The 22,171-nt window shown below is 39.0% G+C and overlaps 2 protein-coding genes across 6 annotated transcripts in view; one reads left to right on the top strand and one right to left on the bottom strand.

Annotated features, from left to right (window-relative positions):
- WASF1 (WASP family member 1) overlaps positions 1–7,252 on the bottom strand; it is a 68,322-nt gene extending 61,070 nt beyond the window's left edge. The window contains exon 1 of one of the 5 annotated variants that reach the window (XM_058566470.1): positions 7,117–7,252. The gene's annotated coding sequence lies outside the window, so the exon portion shown is untranslated. Of the gene's footprint in view, positions 1–6,785; positions 7,039–7,116 lie in introns of those variants that run through there. The other 4 variants (XM_058566471.1, XM_058566472.1, XM_058566469.1 and 1 more) reach the window with 4 other exon arrangements.
- A 499-nt stretch (positions 7,253–7,751) lies between these two features.
- CDC40 (cell division cycle 40) overlaps positions 7,752–22,171 on the top strand; it is a 45,761-nt gene continuing 31,341 nt past the window's right edge. Inside the window, exons 1-2 of the mRNA XM_058566464.1 lie at positions 7,752–7,971; positions 20,449–20,535. Of these exons, the coding sequence (XP_058422447.1) occupies positions 7,783–7,971; positions 20,449–20,535 (276 nt within the window). The 5' untranslated portion in view covers positions 7,752–7,782. The remainder of the gene's footprint in view (positions 7,972–20,448; positions 20,536–22,171) is intronic.

Genomic DNA, 22,171 nt, shown 5'->3' with positions numbered 1-22,171 from the left:
GCCATGTATCATGATGTATCACACAAAGCTTTTGTTTTGGTTTTTAAAATAAATAAGTGCTAGTCCTCACCCTCACCAAAATACGAAATGATTCTCCTGTTCCTCCCCTTTTGCTTAACCTTTCCACAATTCTCTGGCATGATCTCTAGTAGATGTATGTCACAAAAATTTACCCAAAAAAAGACAGATATAGGACAACAGATGTCTTATTAAAGAGTGGTAAACAAAAAAGCTTACTTTTGTAGCATAATGTGAAAACATGACAGACTTCATACTTTTTAGTGGAGGAATCAAATAAGTTAACCCATGCCCTGACATGCAAGCTTTTTCTTTTTCTTTTCAAATGAGTTAGTCAATATAGAAACATTAACTTATTAGAGTAGACCTGAGTAACTGTTACTCAAGAGGAAAGAATGGCAGGAAGCTCTACCATTGCTAAACATACCCAAAATAAAGCACTGCTGCCATCATCATCCAATAGGTATTACCACACCCAACACCCACCTCCTTAGAATTCCTTTAGACCCGTTCAAGAAGTGGTATCTTGGTAGCATAGGGTAGTAAGAAAACATGGGATACTGATATCTGTGTTCAAGTTCCACCTCTATCATTTTTATTAGTCATGTGACCATCTACAAATTACTTAATCTATGAGAAGACTCTGTTGGTTGGTTGCCAAGTACCAGAAATACAATTTCAACTAGTTTATGCAAAAAAGACAACTTATTACAAAGATACTAGGGTGTCGCGTGGAACCCAATCTCAGGACCATGGACAAAGACATTTGAATACAGTCAGGACTCTTTTTGTGCCTCTTCTCTTCTTGCTCTTTCTTCCAGATGCCCCTGCTTATCTAGTTCACATGGCTAGAAACAAGGCCATTAAGCTTCTGAGTTTTATATCTTATAGCTTCAGCCATTGGAGAGCAAACAAATTATTCAACCCTCTGGGCACTTAGCATCCAAGAAAAGCTCTGAGCGGCCTGGCTTAGCACCAGGTATCTAGAACTGGACCGATAAACTACAGAAATGGGCAGAATTATGACTGATCTCCCAGGCTCCCTCCAAGCCAGAGTGATCTTTTTAGAAGACAGATTTGATCCAGTCATTAACCTGATTAAAATCCTTCATGGCCTTCCCCAATACACTAAAATCCATAACCCTCATTGAACCAAAACTAATGTGGGCCTACAATGGTCTGGCTCCTGTTTACCTCCCTCAGCCTCATATCAAGCCACAATCCCTCTTGCTCGCCATAGAGTTGAGCTTTATCCACTCTGGCCTTTTTTTTAGTTCCTTGAACCTACCAAGCTCTTGCCCACCTCAAAAGTGTTTTACACGTATTGCTTGCACTCTCTCCTCTTTTCTTCTAGTTAACTTCTACTAATCTTTCCTCAAAGAAGCCCTCCCTGATTCTCAAGGTTAACTTAGGCTCCCCATTCTCTTCCTTTATAACACTCACCACAATTTCTAATTATAAATGTGTGTCTTTTAGAATCTGTTAACTCCAAGAGAAGAGATCTGTGTGGCTCCCCATTGTATCCTTCTAGCACCTAGCTGACCCTCAATAATTATGTGCTGAATGAATAACAGCTTAGCATGGGATGGGGGTAATCACCACTAGATGGACCAACTGCAGAGGAGGGGGAGGGTAGCAGGCAGGCAGAATTACTGTTATCAAGTTATTAAAATGTCTGCTCCAGCAGTAACTTACTGGGAAGAGCAAGTAGTTCCCAGAGAACCTGTGCTTCTGCTGAGAATAAGCAACTTGTTTAATTTAGTTAACCCCCTCCTCCCATAAAATCTTCATAGGACTATGATACCAATTCAATAAGATAATAAATTTTACAGTACCTATACAGTGACTTGCACATATAGCAAGCATGCAATGTTACTTCTTTTCCTCTTAGGATACCATGTTACCTGTTATTCTTGAATGTTAACCTCCAAGTAAGGAGTTAATTAAAAACCTACAAAATACTCCAATATATGTGACAAACATAGCTGTTTTCATGACCCCTTTTCTTACAGCATCCTGATGTTTTCACCTTCCTAAGAGAATTACTTACCTGCTAGTCTGCAGTAATTGTATCCAAACAAATATCCGTTTAGCTTAAACTATAAGAACAAATACTGGAAACACAAAAATGAAGCAAGGCAAAACAAATCAATCAACCAAAACAATAATAAAACTGTCCCTGTCCTCAAGGAGCTCATAAACTCACTTTCTCACTCTGCCTCCAACCCCACCATGCCCATACTCCTGCCATACCCAAAGTTCCACAGCATGCAAGGTAAGGCTGCCAGATTGAGCAAATAAAAATACAAGATACCCCACACATTATCTGCCAACCCTATCCCCAGGCCATATTCCATTTCTTTACCTTCATACACCATTGCACAATCTTAGTTCCAACATTTTTCCTTATCAAAAAATTTCTCTGAGAGTCACTGGGTATGTATGATCTTTCTCGAAAGTATAAATAAAATCTACCTTGATTTTACTTATAGGCTGTCAGCAAAAAACTGAAAAGAGGAAAACAAAAGAAATCATCTTAATTCTGTTTCTTGGTGGTGCTGGAAGTTGGAAAAAAAAAAAAAGGATAAAACTAAAAACAAACAAAACAAAACAATCACCATAACAAGAAAACTCCTTTAAAAACCTAAAAAGTCTTGCTTCCAAGAATAGGCATGTGAGAAAAAGATTAAGACTATAATCTTTTCAGGGGTGGATCCAGAAAGGATAAATTCCCTGATAGGAAGTATACTAGGCACTATACTGATAGGCAGTAATACCAGAAAGGGAAAATGAACTCTCAGAAAAAAACAGGGGGTTACACTGAGCTTCGAAGTGCCTTTGAATTTTATTTGTAAGTAAAAGGAAACTCAGAGGTCATCTACTTCAACCTTCTCACTTTACAAATGAGAAAACCAAAGACCTTGAGAGGCAAAATGACTTGCCCAATGTTACACAGATGACTCTAGCTCCTTCCAATTTCTCTCCTTCTCTGACCTCTTGCCCCAGATGACGTAAGGCTGCAACACTCACTGAACTAAAGATCCTCCTCTTCATGTCCAGTGGGTATGAAGACAAGTTCCTAATAATATTGTCATGTCTAACACAAGAGAAATGTATTTCCAGTATTTCAAGGTAGATTCTGGATTGATTTTCCCATAGAAAGAAAGACTGTTGTGCACAGTATTATAGGTATTTTCAATATAACATTTATACTAATTATTATTAATATAATTTTATAATTCTCTAGTATTATTAGCCGAATCCTCTAATTTAGGTATATTATGGGTTAAATTTGGTGGGCTGTCTGCGAATCTAACCACCAAGCATATTGTTTCTGAGAAACTAAGTTCCAAGTTCTAAACCATTTTACAAGTTTTTAAAGTATAATCAATCCCATTCTAAGTTATGAACTACCAATACACAAAGACTCAAAATTATAAACTGAATATGATAAACTAAAAACACATTTCATAAAAATCTTCATTTTATAAAAAGCTCCACCTCAGGGGTTACTTTTAAAATTCGGTATTCAGGCACATTTAGCACAGAATATGATTTACACACATCTTTTTATTAATATTTCAGTAGAAAACGAAAGTAAGTCGAAAAGAATCAAACATTTCTATACTCATCTAGTTTAGGAAAAACAAAAAAACTTTAATGTACATTTTCATGATGTGAGCTGTCAGAGGTAAGAAAATTATTTCATAAATGAAAGGCTGACAATGTATACATTATACAGTATCTAGTGCTAGTTTGAAAAGTGTGTGGGTAAAGGAATTATATCTGAACAGGTAAATGAAGTTCAAACCTCCAAATACATGTTTCTTTTTTCTCTTGAGATAAAGCTATATGTTTCACTAATTAAAATTAATGTTTGATAAATCTATTTTTAAAAATTTCTACTCAGTACATTAAATCAATAGATATTCTTCACTCACTCATTTTATTTGTCCAACAAAAAAAATTGAGCTCCTACTATTTGCTAAACACTATGCTAGTAACTTGGAATTTATGACAATAAGCATCAGGTCAGTTGCCATCCTCAAGGAACTTGGAAAAGCCTCGAGTTAACTATATTTACCAAAGTGATAATGCCAGTTGAATTTTAGTCGGTCACTTAAGAAAACATTAAAAAAATGTAATCAAATTAACTCTCAAAAAAAGAAACTATACAATAGTAATTTTAAAGACATTTCAATAGTCTCATCATCTATATGAAGTTTCCCCACAAAGCAACCAAAAGCACTGTTTTGGTAAAAGTTCTAATAGTCTAATATTTTAACAGCAGTTTTTGCTATGAAAATTAACTGAGTTAATCCTCCAATAAGTAAATCAAAAGCTACTATCTACTGTGATAATGAAAATCAAGCACTTGGAAATGATACCTTAAATTATTCTGAAAATAAAGCAAACTGTATAATTAAATATAGTATTATACAACATTAATACATTATCTCTGAATATATGGTTATTTACAAACCTGAATAATAAACAAAGTAGGTCCATATCATACCTTACAAATGATGACACTTACGTATTTTGGATTGTCATCTGCAAATTTTTCAATGAAAAAGGCTATAATGTTTTCTGAAGATCTTATTTTTCACAAACTTAATTCAATATTCTACTTGTTTATTACCAACTCATAACTTTTTTCATCAATGTTAACTCTACCTATATTTATAACTACATATAGCTATTAACTATAATACCTACTAAATTTGCAATTATTAAAAACCATTGATGGATGAGAAACATTCTTCAATTTAGAGCCATATGTCTCCAAAGCAAAATTCTATGTAAATCAGCCATTCTAACATGCCCCGGAAAATCCTAACGACATTTTTTCATTGTATTTTACAATGAAATATTTTCAACATTCATCAGCTAAAATATTTAAATTTTCTTTAAAAGCATTCTGAAAACATCTTTACTGAATTTATGCATACTATTTAATGGTATAAATGGGTATTATCTCCATTTACATATAAGGAAACCAAGGCACAAAGGTGTCCATTTTGTAAATTGCAAGGTCATTTCCTAACCAAGCAACTGATTCTACACCATCAAGTTATATTATATGTGCGCCACTTCCAAGTGCCATAAAACAATTACCGTACCTTAAAACAACTGCCTCTGCAATGCCTATGTGCATTTCCATTCTATCAAGAGGGTTATGGCAACGAGCTTAAACAAGAAAAGCTGGAAAGGGAGGATTACGAAAAGAAAAGGAAAACACTTCTTTCCGGTAGTGAATCATTTATTTTTAAATAATGAGATGTAAACAGTTTTCAACATAATAAGTAACCAACAGTTGTTTCTTCCGTTTTCAAAAAATATTTCATCTTTCAGGTAGATCATGCAAAATTGGAGCCTACCCTTCCTTGTAGGCAGAACTTGGAAAAATGAGAAAAAAATTTGCAACAAGTAATTAAATACATGATATTACAAAGTAAAGAAGTGAAAAAAAACAAAATTTAGATAAACTAGAGAATGCTCGTTATGGTAGTTAAAACCCCATCTTAAATATTAAATGCTTCCTTTCATTCAACTGAAGCCTATGATTAGCAACCAAACATTCTGTGACTGAAAAATGAAGAAACACAAAACTTTTCTTATTCAAAACTTCAGAAATTTTACATCAAGTACTTTATTCAAATCTTCGATATAAATAAAAATACTTTTCCTAACAGAAACTTAGAGCATAATGGAAAAACTGTTCCTGAGAGTTCAAAGACCGAGATTGCATTTGTAATTATGATATGGTGCTATCGATGATGAGAAAAACGAAAGTTACCTACCACTCAAATTAAATTTAAGAACATGAGATGCGTTGAATAACCAATAAATCAATTAAATTACATCCATTACCAGACAGAAATAAGACTTAGTTAATACGTGAATCTAACACCGGACAAAAAACTAAAACATAATCCAAGACACACCTTATAGAGAAAAGGAAAGGATTAGACGGAGTCGTATTAAAGTATCTAGTCTAGCTGCGGATTAGTTAATTAGTCGGCTATAGGACAGGCTGCGAATGTTCAGATGTGCCTTCTTTTCATCATTATTCCAGTTCATCACCCGCAAGTGCAAGAGAAGGCGTCAGAGGACCGAAGCTAGGGGGCACGCTGTAGCAAGGGGAGAAGAAAAATGGGAAAGGTGCAATGGATGCTGCATAGTTGAATAATTATCTCGGTGGCACAATGGGCGAGTCCGGCCGACATCGGAGCCGAGCGCGCGGCTCCCTAACTCTGCCCGAGGTACCCCCACCCCATTAACAGGCATTGGAGGCGACCGCCGCGCTTCGCCTCCTCTTCGAGCGAAAAAAGGGATCCCCGGACTCGCTGGACCGTTATGTCCGAGGACGCGGACGCGCGGCGCACACACGCAAACGCCCCAGCCGGCGGCACGGAGCCGGGGCTCGGCCGCCCGGTCCTGCAGCCCCCCGGAGCCGCTCAGGCGGGGCACCTCAGGTGAGACCCGCAGTCCCCCGCCTCCAGCAGCCTCGGGCGGTCCCCGCAACCCAGACCGGGCACGCCCGCCGGACGCCGTCTCCTCGGCTCCCAGCCCGGCGCGCGGGTGGGCGGCCGGAGCTCCGGCACCTGCGAATGGGGGCGGGGGCCGCGGCGGGGGAGGCGCGCCCATGCCCGCCAGCTCCGCCGGACCGGAGCTCCGCACGCACCCCTCTCCGCCCCGGCTAGGGAGGGAGTTCCTCCCATCACCTCTCCCCCCGAACACATTCCTGAGGGACTCGCGCTCACCGTGAGATCCTGGGGGGCTCTTGCCTTACCCCTTCTTCATGCTTCGGCGGCGGCCGCCGGTCCCCCTCACCTCCCGGGACTCCACCTAGAGCCTCCAGGAACGTCAGGCTCCGGAGTGGGACCCGCTCCGGGCAGCGGCCGAGGCACCCGGCCACGGGGAACGCCGCCTGCGGCACCCGTCGGTCGCCGGACCCACCGGGTGCTCGACGCGCGAGCGAACAACACCGCGCGCTGCCGCCGCCCCCCACCGCCCCCTCCCCGCGAGCGACGCTCCACAACCGGGCGCGGGGACCCGCGCCTGAAGCAGGGGGGACTGCTGGACTCTCGCCACCTAACCTCCCATCTTTCCCACCAGGAGCTATTCCCCGACAGTCAGGGTCTTCCAACTGAAGATTCTCGCTTTCCTCTTCAGCCCCCAGGGCCCAGGTGCAACCGCGGTGCGAAACTCAGCCTCCGCCCACTCACCAATCCGTGGGGAGGAATATCGCTCTTCCCCCCCTTTCCTGAGGTTTTGTGGTATTGCCCAATCCTCAGTTTGGGGGAGGGGGACGGAGAGAACAGTGCTTGGTCAGGGAATGAGGGAAGATGATAGCCAATTGAATGAACCATCCATTCAGGGGCGGGGTCAAAGGCAGGACTGTCCTCTCTGCCCCTCCCCCTCGCTCCAAACTACACTTCCCATAATGCCTCTCTCACTTCCCACCGCGCTGCACGCCGGGAGTGTATGGCCTCGAGGTATTTCGGGACTCGTAGTCTTTAATCTAGCCAACTAGGTCCTGAAAGTTATAAGCTATTATAATTCTCTCTATTTCCCTAGATAAGTGTTTCCAAATTCTCAGTTATGTTTTACTTATTCTAATGCTAATTAACTGGTTGTTTAGAAATGTTATAAATGACTTGTAAGGAAGTAAATAATGTGCTTCGTGGCAACCGGCCAGGACCTGGGAGCCTTCTTCTTCCGCCGGGGCCTGGTCTCCGCAGAGGATCTGTTGCCGTCATGTCGGCTGCGATTGCAGCTCTGGCAGCTTCCTATGGTTCGGGTTCAGGGTCCGAATCAGACTCGGACAGTGAGGGCGGACGGTGTCCGCTGCCAGCCGCCGACTCCCTCATGCACTTGTCTAAATCTCCTTCGGCCAAGCCCTCTCTGGCGGTGGCGGTGGACTCAGCTCCGGAGGTGGCAGTTAAGGTAAGCGCTTCGGCCGCTGATGCGGTGCGGGAATTGTCGGCTTCTGCCCCGGAATCCGGCAGTCAGTTGTTAGACCCTGGGTTATCTCTTCCTTAGTGCTGTGAAATAAGTTGCTAACTCTTGGTTCACTTCTCCTTTCTACGGTCATCTTCCTCCGGAGAAGCTGAGAATTGGAAGTTCAGGACAGCCGTCCACTGCTCCCTTCTCTTGCCTCCCGCCGTCAGAAAGCAAGTGGGAAGAGGGGGTGAAATTCGAATTTATGGATTGGGGTGTGGTGTGGATAGAACAAGTGTAATCTCAGAACATAAATAAAGCTAGATCAGGACTTCCCAAGCTAGAGTATGTGCGCTCCCTTAAGTGAGCAGTGGCCTGGCTTTGTTTTGGTTTGAACTCAGAACTGGATTCTGATCCCGGCTCCACCACTTGTGTGAACTTGGGCAAGTTATACCGGTTCCTCTGTTTCCTCACCTGTACAATGGAGATAATTTTAAAAGCACCTATCTCTATGAAAGGATATTGTGAAAATTAAGTGAAATCATACAAATAAAGCTTATATATAGCACAGAGCCTGGTGTCTAATAAGTTAGCTCTTGTGATTAGATAAGTCAATACATACATAATAAGTAAGAAAAGGGCCTTGGAATCAAGAAACTGCATGATCCCAGTTGAGGAATGTGATAGAGGGAGAAATTGGATTATATAGTTCATTTAACAAGTATTTATTGAACACATGTTAGTTGCCAGAAACTGCTCTAAGAGCTGAAGTCACAGAGGCCCACAAGCCAGATATCTTTGCCGTCATGATGCATACATTCTACTGGAAGAGGCAGCCAGTAAAATATGAGAAAATAAAGTGGTTGCGCTGAGTACTGGGAAGGAAAACAACAGAGTACGGTTATAGAGAATGAGGTAGTAGCATGACTTCTGTAGGTTTGTCAGGAACATGCTCTCTGAAAAAGAGGCTTTAAAGAACAAGAAGCAGCCAGCCATGTGCAAACTAAAGCAAGAGTTTCCAGGCAAAGGAGGCAGCAAGCCTTGAGATGGCAAAGAGCCTGATGTGTTTGAAGAACTAAGGAAAGGTTGGTGTGTCTAGAGCCCCATGAGAGCATCCACCAATTGGTAGTATAGGCCCAAGACTAGTGTTACAACTTAAGTCATCTACAGGTTTTTAGTGAGCTATTTATGAATTTTACTTTTTACTAAACGGCATCTGGTAAGAAAGAATGATTAGAATCTTTCTATCTTTATAACAGAACAAACTCTCCAAACTTACATCCCTCCAGCAACCTCCTGAGTCTTCATTTTTGTCATAGCTCAGCTTTTTGGAGCTCTCTCACTTCATCTCATTTTCTCCTCAATCCATGCAGCCTGGCCCAAGCCTCATGGGAGACTACTTAGTCTCCCTGAGTAATGTCGCTGGCCTTCCAGTTGTCAAGTTCTGCCGTCTGACTTGAATATCTGCATCAAATGATGCCATTAAATAGTTGTTTCTTGAAACTTTGTCTCCCTTTGGCTTCCAAGGGGCCGTCCTCAGTCTTCTGATCCCCTGTTCTTCTTCCCTCACTTTCAATATTGGTGTTTCCTGGGACACTGTCCTGAGTCCCCTTTGCACCCCTCATACTCTCCATGCCTTCAGCCTCAGTCTATGCTTCTGATGACTCACAGATGAACACCGTGAGGTGGTTCACACAGGCTCTGGACCTTGAGAGCTTGTTTGGAGGTTCTAGCAGGGGAGCGCAGCTACTTGTATACCCTTGACCGAAGAACAGTCCTCCTCTCTCGGGGAAGGTCGTCCTGTTCGACCGAGCGTGCAGCTTCGGGAGGGATGCACATGGAGCGGTGAGGGAGCCAGCCAGATCAGCCGAATCAACCCTGGCGATCAATGGGCTGACAGATGTTGCAGCCAGATCGCCCTCACACTCAAGACTGCCGGGATTCAAATCCTGCCTCCAGCACTTACCCAAATGGTGACCTTGGTTGAGTTACCTAAGTGCTCTGTGCCTGTTTTCTCATCTGTAAAGTAGGGGTAACACTGGTACCTATCTCATGGAGTTAAGGACTTGTCATAAAGCATGTTAAGCACTTAGAACAGTGCCAGGCACACTATCCTTGTTATTCCCAGTTCTAAACTCCTTGCCAGCTCCGGAACTATTAAACTTCTTTCCCAGGCTGGTGCTCAGATACCTCCAATCCAGTGTGCTGAAAAATTAACACATTTTCTTTCCCTCAAAATCCACTTCACCTGTTTTTCCCATTTGATTAATGATCCCACAACCCACCCATTAGTCCAGCCAAAAACAGAAAGGTCTTCCTTTTCCTTCTTCCTCAGCCCCTGAAGCCAGTCATTCAGCTGGTTCTAACATTTCTACTTCATTAATTTCTCTCAAATCAGTTCCTTCCTCTCCATTTTCACTGACACAGCCTTACTTCCTGTCTTCCTTACTTCTCCCAGGGGTCATTCTTGACTTTTCTTCCTCCCTTAACCTCTACTTCCAGGTAGTGGGACCTGTCCATTGTGACACAGTGATATTTATCAAATCTCTCTTTCCTTTTCTGCTGCCACCATTTAGTTCAGATCCTTACCATTTCTCTTCAAGACAAATATAATAACCTTCTAACTCGCCTTTCTGCTTCCTCCTTTCTTGTCTCCCCACTCCATACCCCATTCTTTCCTTCACAATGCCCCCGGAGCGATCTTTCTCATTTCCAGTGTTATCATATCGATTCCCTGCCCAAAGACACTATGTTGCCTCCTGGGTAATTTCTAAGTTCCTTATGTAACAGGTCAGGCCTGACATTCTTTCATGCTGAACTCTCTACAAACCCCCAAAAGCCTTATTTTCTTTTTTTCCTCTCAAGATTTTGCCCATACTAGTCTCTCTGCCTGGGAATCCCTTGCGCCACGCCCCCTCTATCCCCCAAAAAAACCTCTGCTGTCCCCAGTCTCACTTTCCTCCTCTGTCTGCCTTAACCCCCTTTTCACACCTCTCTTCTAGCACTTGCCACATTGCTGTCATTTGTTACTTTTTTTCTTTCCCCTGGACTGTTGAGAGACCTTGGGGACCAGAAATTCTTGTGTCTATTCCTTTTCATGTCTCCAAAGCCTAGTACAAGATTAAGGAAAATATATTTGGTGAGAGAACGAATGAAAGAGTGAGTGAAAAAGTCTTGAAACGGCATGTACATAGAGAATCAGTGTACGTTGACTGGGTAGGGGTGGGGGATGTCTCTAGAACTCAGTTAGTTCAATTACTTCAAGTTATAAGTAAGGTACTCCAGAAGGAGAGGTTGCATAAGGTCCTGGAGGTCCATTAGAAGCAGAGCTGGGGCTAGACCCCCCAGTGATCTAGGTTCTATGATGAGAGAGTAAGGGACGTTGATCACCGCTAGTTTGTGAACCAAAACCTGCTTATATGCCAAAAAGAAAAAAAAAAAAGCTTACACATAGTAAATGTAATGGTGGAAAAATGACCAAGGGAGGAGATGTGAAGCATGCAGATACGTCTGTCTGTATGTGACTAATTGCATTGTGACTAATAGCAAGCATTTTGGCAGAGAATAAACTTATGCAGTGTTTTTAATCCATTTCCCTGAACGCTAATGAGACTGAGCAGCTTTTCATATATGTTATTGGTGATTTGATTTTTTTTTTTTATTAGTGTAACTGGTGGGTTATCTTTTTCCTTTTGATTTGTAGATCTTTATATAACTGGATACTGTCAACTATGTGTATTGCAAATATCTTTTCCAGTTTGTGGCTTGTCTTCTCACTCTCTTCACTGTCTGGATAAACAGAAGTTGTTTATTTAGTCTAGACTTATCGAACTATTCTTTTACAGATTGTGGTTCCTGTTTTTTGTTTGAGAAATCCTTTCTTATCCCAAAATCATAAAAATATTCTCCCATTTTATCTTTTGAAAGCACTATGTCTTTGCTTTTTACATGTCAGTCATAAATCCACATGGAATTAATTTTTGTGTATGGGGTGGACATTTTTAGTAATATGCTTTGATCTTTAGTAGGGCTCTTCCCTCTCCCCTCTTTTTGTTGTTGTTGTTCAAGAATATCTTGGCTATTCTTGGCCCCTGTAATTCTATATACAGTTTAGAATTAACTTGTAAAATACTACTAACACCCAGGTGGGATTTTGTTTGAAGATTGCATTGAATCATAGATTCAGTAGCTTGGACACAGTGTTACATGTATTCATTCATTTAGGTCTTTTTTAGGTTTTTAATTTCTTCCAAAGTTTGTAAGTTTCTCCATCAATATCTTATACAGTTTTGTTGTAGGTATTTCTAGGTGCATCTTAATTTTATGCTGTTATATTAATAAATAGCATTATTTTCTCTGATTCTTTAATTTTCTAACTGATCTTACTCCTTACATAGTCATATTAGCTGCAAATATGACAGTATTTTTTTCTTTCTTTCAACCTTTATTTCTTTTATTTTTTTCTTGCCTTGTCATGCTTGCTAAGATCTCCAGAAAAATCAAAAATAGAAAGATGGAAAAAGAATATAATAGGCAAATTCTAAGCAAAAGAATGTGGCACTGGTTGTATTAAGATCAATAAAATAGACTTTAAAACAGAAACAGGGTCACTTCATAATGATACAATGTTCAGTTCACAAAGAGGTACATAACAATTTTAAATTCGTATGCACCTAATAATGTAAGCTCAAAATATTTAAGCAAAAATTGATAGAACTGCAAAGAGAAATTATCAAGTCTACAATCACAGTCGGAGATTTTAATATACCTCTCTCAATAATTGATAGAAGAAGCAAAAAATATCAGTAATGATACAGAAAATTTAAATAACCAAATTAGCAAACTCTATCTAAAGGGTACAAAGGGATAATTCGGTACATGTGTGTGGTGATGGGTTGTAATTAGTATTTTGGTGGTGAACATGATGTAATCTATGCAGAAATAGAGGTATAATTATGTACACCTGAAATTCTTACAATGTTATAAACCAATGTTACTGCAATAAACAAAAAATTTTAAAAAATAAAGGGTATAAAGAATATAGCACTCAATGCAAAATATTGTTTTCAAGCACTACTAAAACATTTTTTTAAAAACTGACCATATACTAGGCCAAAGATTAGCAAACTTCGTTACAGGCCCAGATAGTAAATATTTTAGACTGCTGGCCACGTACAGTCTTTGTCACATCATCTTTCTGTCTGTCTGTCTGTCTTTTTTAAACACACCCTTTAAAATGTAACTACCACTCTTAGCTTGTTGGTACAAAAACAGACGTGGGCTAGATTTGGTCCACAAACTACAGTTTGCCAGCCTCTATACTAGGCCATAAAGTAAGTCTCAATAAATTTTAAATCATGTTATCATGTTCTCTGACCACAGTGCGTCTAAGCTAATCAGTCACAAAAAGATAACTATAAAATTGCCACTTTTGAAAACTATGAAATTGTGCTTCTCAGTAACCCATGGGCCAAAATAAAGAAACGTAATAGAAAATATTTTGAAGTGAACAATAAGGAAAATAATTTTCATCAGAACTTGTGACGTGCAGCCATGGCATTCCTTTTTTTTTTTTAAGTATAGTCTTAAATACGTGCAGTAGAAAAGAAAGACAGAAAGTTGGTATGCTAGGCATCCATTCTTTTGGATTGATTATTTTTTTATCATTCTATTCTTTTCCTGTGCTCATTTATAAATTATACCCTCAGTTTCTGTTAAGAAGTTCCCCCTAGAAATTGAAACATGTCTGAATTAATCAATATCTTTGCCTCTTACTGAACAGTGCAAGAACCTTAGAACACTTCAATTTTATTGACATCTCCCACCCCTACTTTAGCTATAATTGTCCTGTGTTTTTTATATATATTTAAACCTCACAAGATGGTGGTGAATGATGCTGATTCTTGCATCTCTTACTCGAGATTGCTTTCTTTCTGCTGTAGTGCATACTTGAGAACGTCCTTTAGTGATGGTTAACTGGTGGCCCCTGCTTTCAGTTTTAGTTTGTCTTTAAACTGTTTTTATTTAATCCTCTTTCTTGAATATTTTCACTGGGTTTAGTTTGCTTAGCTGACAATTATTTTCTCTCGGCGTATTTAAAATAAAGTATTCTACTATCTTCTGATTATCATTGTTACTGATAAGTCAGCTGTCAGTGTAGCTGTTTTCCTTTCTTTTGACTGTTTTTAAGACACTTTACCCCCACCCCCTTTTATTTGGGGTGTAGCTTCATTCTTTATTCATTATGGGATACACAGGGGTAGATTTCTTTTTATTTGTCCTGCTCAGAATTTGTTAGGTTTCTTTAATTGTGATTTGATTGGTTTGGAGTATAGATCTTTCAACATTTCTGGAAAGTTCTTAGTTCTTATCTCTTCACAGACTGCTTTGGTCCTGTTCTCTCTTCTCTTATTCTAGAATTCCAATTAAACATATTTGTGTTCGTTAATATATGACAATGATTGAGTACTTTCTGGTTAAAAATTTATTCTAGGGGCCGGCCTGGTGGCGCAGTGGTTAAGTGTGAGTGCTCTGCTTCAGCGGCCCGGGGTTCGCAGGTTCGGATCCCGGGCCCACACCGATGCACCGCTTGTCAGGCCATGCTGTGGCGGTGTCCCGTATAAAGTAGAGGAAGATGGGCACGGATGTTAGCTCAGGGCCAGTCTTCCTCAGCAAAAAAGAGGAGGATTGGCATCGGATGTTAGCTCAGCTCAGAGCTAATCTTCCTCACACTCACACACACACACACACACACACAAAAATTTATTTTAATGCAACATTGTCAGATTTGGCACTTGGGAAATCATGTAATGAACCCTATTGGGTTGCAAGAGTTGCTTATTAATTGACTCTAAAGTTAAAAAAATAAAAGCAGACCTGGCTTTCTCTTACTCCGCTCAGTGACTATGTTACTTTTCCCCAACGTATTCTCTACTTTAGCATAGCCAACTTAAGTAAAATGAAAATTCTGTCTGTGATTTTGAGCATATTTTTAAGTTCCCTCTTCCTGGGCAGCCTGTCTCATACTTGTGAGTTTCAAATGGATCACCGTTTTCCTCTGCATTTCTTAAGGGCCACACTCAAAGGATATCTTTACATGAATGTCTAATCTTTTATCTCATCCACCTAGACTCCCATTTTAGGAAGTTCATTCATTTCTACTTTCTGGGGAAAAAAAACTATACCACGGATTGATAAATAGTTTATAATAATGATTAATATTTGTGTTCTGTTTTATAGTTTACAAAGTGCTTTCACATCTGTTGTCTTATTTGTACAACACTAAGAATTGTGAAAAGGACTAAAAAGTAAATATTATTTAGTTTTACTCTCAAATTTTTTGAATCAACAAAAGGCAAACTTTTTAAACTTATTTGACCCATAGGATGCCCTTCATTTACTGCACTTTCGTTTTTATGGATAATTAAAACTGAATAGAAATCCTTTGTAATTCTGTGGTAATTTCAATTGCATACCTAATTGTTATTGAACTCCTCTCTCGTGAGTATTAAAACAAGGTTGTGGTATTGTCCAAGTTTTTCTAATTAAATGTAAAATTAATAACCTTTCATTTTCTGGAGGGTTGTTCAGTTTGTTCTAGAATTTTAGCAGGAGCTAGACTGGGACCTATTTGTATTTTTTATTAGTTGCTACTGTTGCTTATATAAAGAGTGATTCTTTTGAAATTGTACTTTGCGTTTAAAATGTGGTGTCTTATGATACTCTGTTCAAAATAGTTCAAATTTAGAATATTTAAAACACCCTTAATCAGAAAGATCTGGCAAGCCATATTATAAAGTGGTTCTAGCAACTGTATTCTGTAAAATCCATTGGGGAGGTATGAATGTGGCTAAGCTTCTTGTTATTTTAAGCAGTTTATAGCTAGGAGTGGAAGGAGAGAAAAGCATATAATTTAGTTTTTATGCAGTTTAAGCAAATTTGTATGTAACCTTTTAACTTTATGGTACTGGGTTTTGCGACTGAGCCCTAGGCAAGATATTATTTCTAATCAATGAAGATTATAGTGTGCATTCTAGGGTAATATATATGTGTCATCTTTTAGGTGGCCCAGCATTTGAAGCCTTTTCCCTAAGAGTCTTAATGTGAAGGAAGAGCATCCCTCCCTGCCCCCTACCATCAGAAGCTGAAAACCCAGATTTTCATTCTCCCAGCTCCCTATCAGCTGAGGCTCAGGACTGTCACTTGTGCTCAGCTAGACAAGTGTACCCACCTAAATTGTAATCTAAAGCTAATCCATGAAGAAGCAAGGAAATATTTTGAAGTGGCAGTGGTGGCCAACAGTATCTAGTTTCTCGGGCCAGTAGTTTCAACAGCAGCATCCAGTGCAGCCACAGGAGTTTAGTGATGGTGAACTATTGTCCTCACTGGCTGGTTCTGTGATATGATTGATTTTGAATTGTGATTCCATCTGTATACTCACCCTTTGTTTCTGCCTGTTTCCCCAAGCTGATTCTCCACCCTTCGCGGCAATGCTAAAAGAAACTCAAAAGGATTCAACGCGCTTTAATCAGTGTGGGAGGCTTTCATTTGCTTGCGACTAAAAATCCTGACTGATACTTTGCCAGCAATTTTTTTGTTTTTTGCTAATGGGGTCTCTTTTAATATCCTTCATTATGGTTACTTTAAATTCTTCCCCTTCTCATTTATTCTATTAGTATCTTGGAGTAAGTGACTTAATCTTGCTAATACCTCACAGAGGTGTTGTAAGGATAATAAATAATGTATCTACCCTGGTCTTGGCAACTAATGTTGTTAAATATTTTTGTTCATAGCACTTACCCTCTTCTAGCAAACTCTATAAATCACTAATTTATTATATTGGTTATTGTCTGTCTCCACCACTAGACTATAAGCTCCACAACGGCAGGGAGTTTTGTCTATTTATGTGGGCCTAGAACAGTGCCTGGCACGTAGTAGACATCCAGTCAATATTTCTTGAATGAATAAATCAATCTGAAGTTACCATACTTGCTTTGTGAAGATGCTTATGCTCCTAACTACACAAAGAAAATAAAAAGATCAACTGTGACTCCCAGCATCTCCCACCCACTCCAAACATCTCTCGCCTGTCACCCATTCTTGTCTTCATCATCTCTATTTCAGCTCAGAGAGACCTCTCCTCTTTCAGAGGCTGATCTTCCAACTGTGTCCTGGGTTCTCTCCCCTCCCACCTCTTCCACGATAACCATACCTTTGATTATCTCCTCATTCTTTTCATGTGTTTCTTCCTACTCGATCCTTTCTTGTAGCTTATGGTTGACTAATCTTTGGCTTAGTCTTCTTAAGGATGGAAAAAAACAGACTTAATTTTACACTGAAAACCCTTCAGTCTGGCATCCCATTTCTTCTTCTTTATAGCCAAATGTCTTGAAAGAGTAAAAATTATTACTGTCTTGGTTTTCTAAATCCTCAGTTATACCTCTGCCCCTTGCAACTGGCTTTCCATACTCCACGCCACTACCCAAATCACTCTGGCGAAGGGTTTTTTGTGACATAATTGCCAAATTCAGTGATCTTTGGTCAGCCTTCGTCCTCTTTTAATTGCTCTATGGATTTGACTTTTCTTTCTTCAATTTAGCTTAACAAATATCTATTGAACATGCACTGAATGTCCTGCATTTTACTAGGCAGTGAGAATATAAAATGTAGTTAAAAGTCATGTGCAACAAATAATGTACTATTACTGTTGCTGTAAGGAGTTAGGTACAACATTCCGTAGGACTGTGGACAAAAAAGCAGTTTTCTTGAGCCAGGAGGAGGGAAGGTATCAGGGAAGATAAGAAGATAACAGATTATCAGATAGTAAACGGATATGCATAGACAGTAACATTGCCAGTAGTATGGAAAGCATGAAAGTGCTTGATATTTTTAAAATCAGCAATTAGTCTAAGATGGTAAAAGTGGGGCTATATTAAACCACATAAGGAGGTATTATAATAGAGCAGGTAAGATATGATGAAGCCTGAAGTAGGACAGTAGTGGCTGGGATGTGAAGGGAAGGTGGGAGTAGGGTTGCCAGAGAAATAATTCCAAGGTGGAATCAGGAAGACTGAGTCCCTGATTTGTTAGTGAGTGAAAATGTAGTCATGGGGGATGAAACCTTCTGTTTGGACATAGCAAAGTGTTTGATGCTGTGGAACCTCCATATAATGAAGTTCAGTTGGCAGTTAAATATGTGGATCCAGAGGCCAGAAGTGTGGTCGAGGCTGCAGATAAAAATTGGCGGTGGAAATTAAATGAGAAGGATGAGATAAATTAAAGATATGGACAGTTTTGAAACTAGAGAGGAAGGAAGTTAAGGGAGTCATACCTGAAGGATTCTATCTTTGAGAAGTAAAGAAACTAAGTTGTCTGCTTTGGTGAAGGGTGTTTTAAAAGTGCTAAAATTTTGGAACAATAAGTTGTGTCTGTGTTATTATTTTTCTTGTCAATTTTCTGGTCTTTGGTCATTAGCTGGTCTAATTCTAAAAGATCTTCATTTGTCAGTGGCATTGCTTTTTCTCCAACATCACTGTCAACGTCATGATATCCCACCTGTTTTGTAAAATTTGCAATGTTACTTTACATTGTCTTTGCATTATGTTGACGGATATATCCAGCCATCAGCAAGAGGCCAACAGAATAAATATGGTGATAGGATAGGGATAGTTCTAGGGGTTGAGAACACATTTGTGTATACAAAATGCAACATATATAGCTTATATTTTAGTAGAGGGAGGTAGATAATATATATGTCAAATGATGATGAATATAATGGAGATAAATAAAGCAAGGTAAGGGGAAAGTAGAAAAACTGAGCAGAGACCTGAAAGAAGAGAGAACAATCATGTGAATATCCAGAGAAAGAACATTCCAAGAAGAGGGAACAGTAAGTACAGAGACCCTAAGGCAGGATTGTCCTTTGATGAATTCCAGGAATAGTAAATGAGCCAGTGAGGCTGCAGTAAGTGAGCACAGGCCCAGGGCTAGATGAAGATGGAGGTTGGGGGCTGCAGAAGGCAGATGATGGAGGGTTAAATCCTGAACCAATTAGATTCGACTTCCTCATTTTATAACAGCAATTTTGTGATTTCAGCTTTATTGAAATATAATTCATAGATGGTATATAGCTTCCTTAAAAATTTCAAAATGTAACTTGAATGCCCTAATAAAATTAAAGGAAAGGTATTTATAGCATGTTTAATATGTAAATTAAATATGTATGAATAACATGTTTTTAATATGTAAATGCTCAGGCAGGACAATACAGGAAGACAAAAATGCCCTGTAAAGCCACCCTAGGGAACCATACTTACTTCTTGAGAACAACTAATAATGAGTCTTTTAAGCCTTTATCTGGCTTTTACTCCAAGTGGGAAGCTATCAGAGGGTTTAGAGCAAAGGAGTAACGTAATCTAACATTTTAAAGGAATTGCACTGGCTCCTGTGTGGAGTGAGGCTGTGGGTGGGCAAGGCCAGAAGCAGGGAGACCAGTTAAGAGGCTATTAGAATAATCCAGGTGCCAGATGGTAAGTTAGACTGAGGTGTTAGGAAGAGAGGACTTGAGAAGTGGTTGAACTCTGGATATATATAGAAGCTAGAGGATTTGCTGATGGATTGGATATACAATGTGAAAAAAAGAGGAGTCGAGGATAACTCTGGGAATATTCACCTGAGCAAATATAAGGATGGAATTGGAATTAACTTAGATAGAGAAGACTGGAAGGAGTCATTGGGGAAGGGGAGCCCAGAAGTTCCCTTTTGGATATATTAAATTTGAGACATCTGTTAGACATCTTGGGAGAAAAGATGTCAAGTTGAAGCATAGACATGTAAGTCTCCAGAGTTCCAGGGAGAGGTTCAGGCTAGAGAAGCCAATTAGGGAATTGTTACATTTGTAAGTGGTGGAGCTACACAGAAGATAGCCTATCAGTGATTCTCTAGTGGAGATGAGATTTTTATGTTCATTACCCTGGGGGATGAATTTAGGAAGGTTGAAACATTGACGTAGATTATAAGACTTTAGATTTTGAAGGTTCGGGCCCTGCCACTTCCTTTTGTTTCCTCCACAGTCCCTAACCGGGTACCCTCTGGATACATATCTAGTAAGGTTTGCTGAATAACAGAGGAGTGCTTCTCCTGAATTTGGGACCAGAAGATCAGGTCTTTTGAGTTAATAAGCAAGAAGAATAGGACTCTCTTAAGTTAAGGCTTTGAGTAGTGTTAACTTATTTAGAAATTTGTGATTTGTTCAGATGGGATAAAGTCGGTATTTTGAAAGGAAAAAATTTTTGCTATGCATTCTAACTTCTGTAACCATATACATTACTTTTATTAGTCTTTGATTATTAGAATTATTAATCATTTGGCACTAGTGTAATAGTCATTAAATTGGTGTTAAAATGGCTAGTGTGACCTTAATGTAGTTCCTAAAATAAAATAATTTCTTGTCAGATCTTTAATGTGCATTTGGTTTTCTTTTAGGAAGATTTGGAGACTGGAGTTCACCTTGATCCTGCTGTCAAAGAGGTTCAGTATAACCCTACCTATGAGACGATGTTTGCTCCTGAGGTAAGAAAACATACTGTATTTAAGATTCTGCCTTTTGTTAAAGTATTTAAATTATACATAGGTAGATAAACGGTGAATTTTTCAAAGTTTTCTCACAAAAGTATGCTATTTAAACTTTTAGAAAATGTATCCTGTTATATGTCAATTATATCTCAATTAAAAAAAACAAAATATATTCTTTTATCCTCCAAAAGTTTAAATAGTATGCTCCTGTGACAATATTTTAAAAATTCACTAGCTGTTTATCTACCTACATACAACTATCTGATAGCATGGAACTATGTCTTTTGAAAAAGGAAATCTTAAAATATCTGATTCTTAGATGTGAACCTAATTAACATCTTCCTCTCAGTGTTGATAAAGGAGTATTACAAATTAACCATAAGGGAAAAAAATTTTGGTTTATTAGCGTCATCAATGTATAGTGTATTATGAAACATCTAGTTACAGATGCTGCTGTGCTGAACGCTAAAAAAAGGTGCTGTACTGACGTGGTCAGTGCTTGAAAGTGGTTGCAGTGTTCATTGCCTGCTCTGAGTAAGACATCTTTTGCTGTTAAATGGCAATGGAAGCATTACAAAAGATAAAGAAGGAAAAAAAACACAGACAGTGAAAATTGTCCATTTAAGAAAGTCTTTATAGAAAAGATTAAATTTCTAAATGTTTTGCTTTTTAAAAAAAGAAAAGAATCCTTGATTGCCAAAGTAGAGATGCCAGAAAATGGTCACCGTAAGAAAAAAAAAAATAAGCTTCAGTAGCGGGATCTTTAAGAGCATTAGATGGAGATGAGGGGGAGCTGCATCTTGGTGGAGAAAGAAGTACTTTTTAATGTTTTTCATTTTTTAGCATATTGTCATTGTTTGTTTTTTGATGTATCAGAATCATAAAACTATTTCATGTTATTTGCCTGCTTAGGTTTCCATAGTCACTTAAAATATGGCAATTGAAATGTGTAGCACAGCCAGTGTGTGTTAGTGTCCAGACAGGGCTCTGGCTGTTCTCTGGGTGAACAGTAAGTAAAAATCTCATTCTCATCCTCTGAGACTGTGACACATTTTTAATTTTATTCCATTATTTCTTAAATCCTTCTAGCCTGTCAAACAATAGGCTGTCTTTTATCCCTTGGGACTATTTTAGCCAGCACATTGAAGAGATGTGGTATGTTATATATATATATGCTTCATGATTTTTTTTTAATGAAAACACTTCAGTAACATAGAGCCACTGAATCCAGAAAATAAGAAAATTTGAAAGTAGTGCAGTGTGAATCATTCCTGTGTCAGTGTATTTTCTATGAGATCTGTTTTTCTTAAATTTTTAGATCCTATGCATATCTAATATATTGCTGTGTAATTAGTTTCAAAACTTTCAAGAAAAATTTAAAAGATCAAAAATCTTTGTGGTGCTATTGACAAGGCGGTAGGCCTATCACCATCTTTGTGGGATTATCAATCCTTTTATGTTTTGTTCTTTTTTTCCCATGTTAGGAAGCCTCACATTAAATATATGAACTAGTTTATGTTAGGAACACTTCGATGCTTGTGGTCAGCAATTTAACAAAAAGTGATGAGACTAAAAAGTGAAGAAAAATTACAATTTTTCCTGGTTGCCAAATGAATTGTCTGTGATACAACAA

This window comes from Diceros bicornis, chromosome 23 (genome assembly GCF_020826845.1).
Source record: "Diceros bicornis minor isolate mBicDic1 chromosome 23, mDicBic1.mat.cur, whole genome shotgun sequence".
Classification (NCBI taxonomy): Eukaryota; Metazoa; Chordata; class Mammalia; order Perissodactyla; family Rhinocerotidae; genus Diceros; species Diceros bicornis.
The sequence above is the reverse complement of the archived record's forward strand: the minus strand, read 5'-3'. Positions and strand labels throughout refer to the sequence as shown.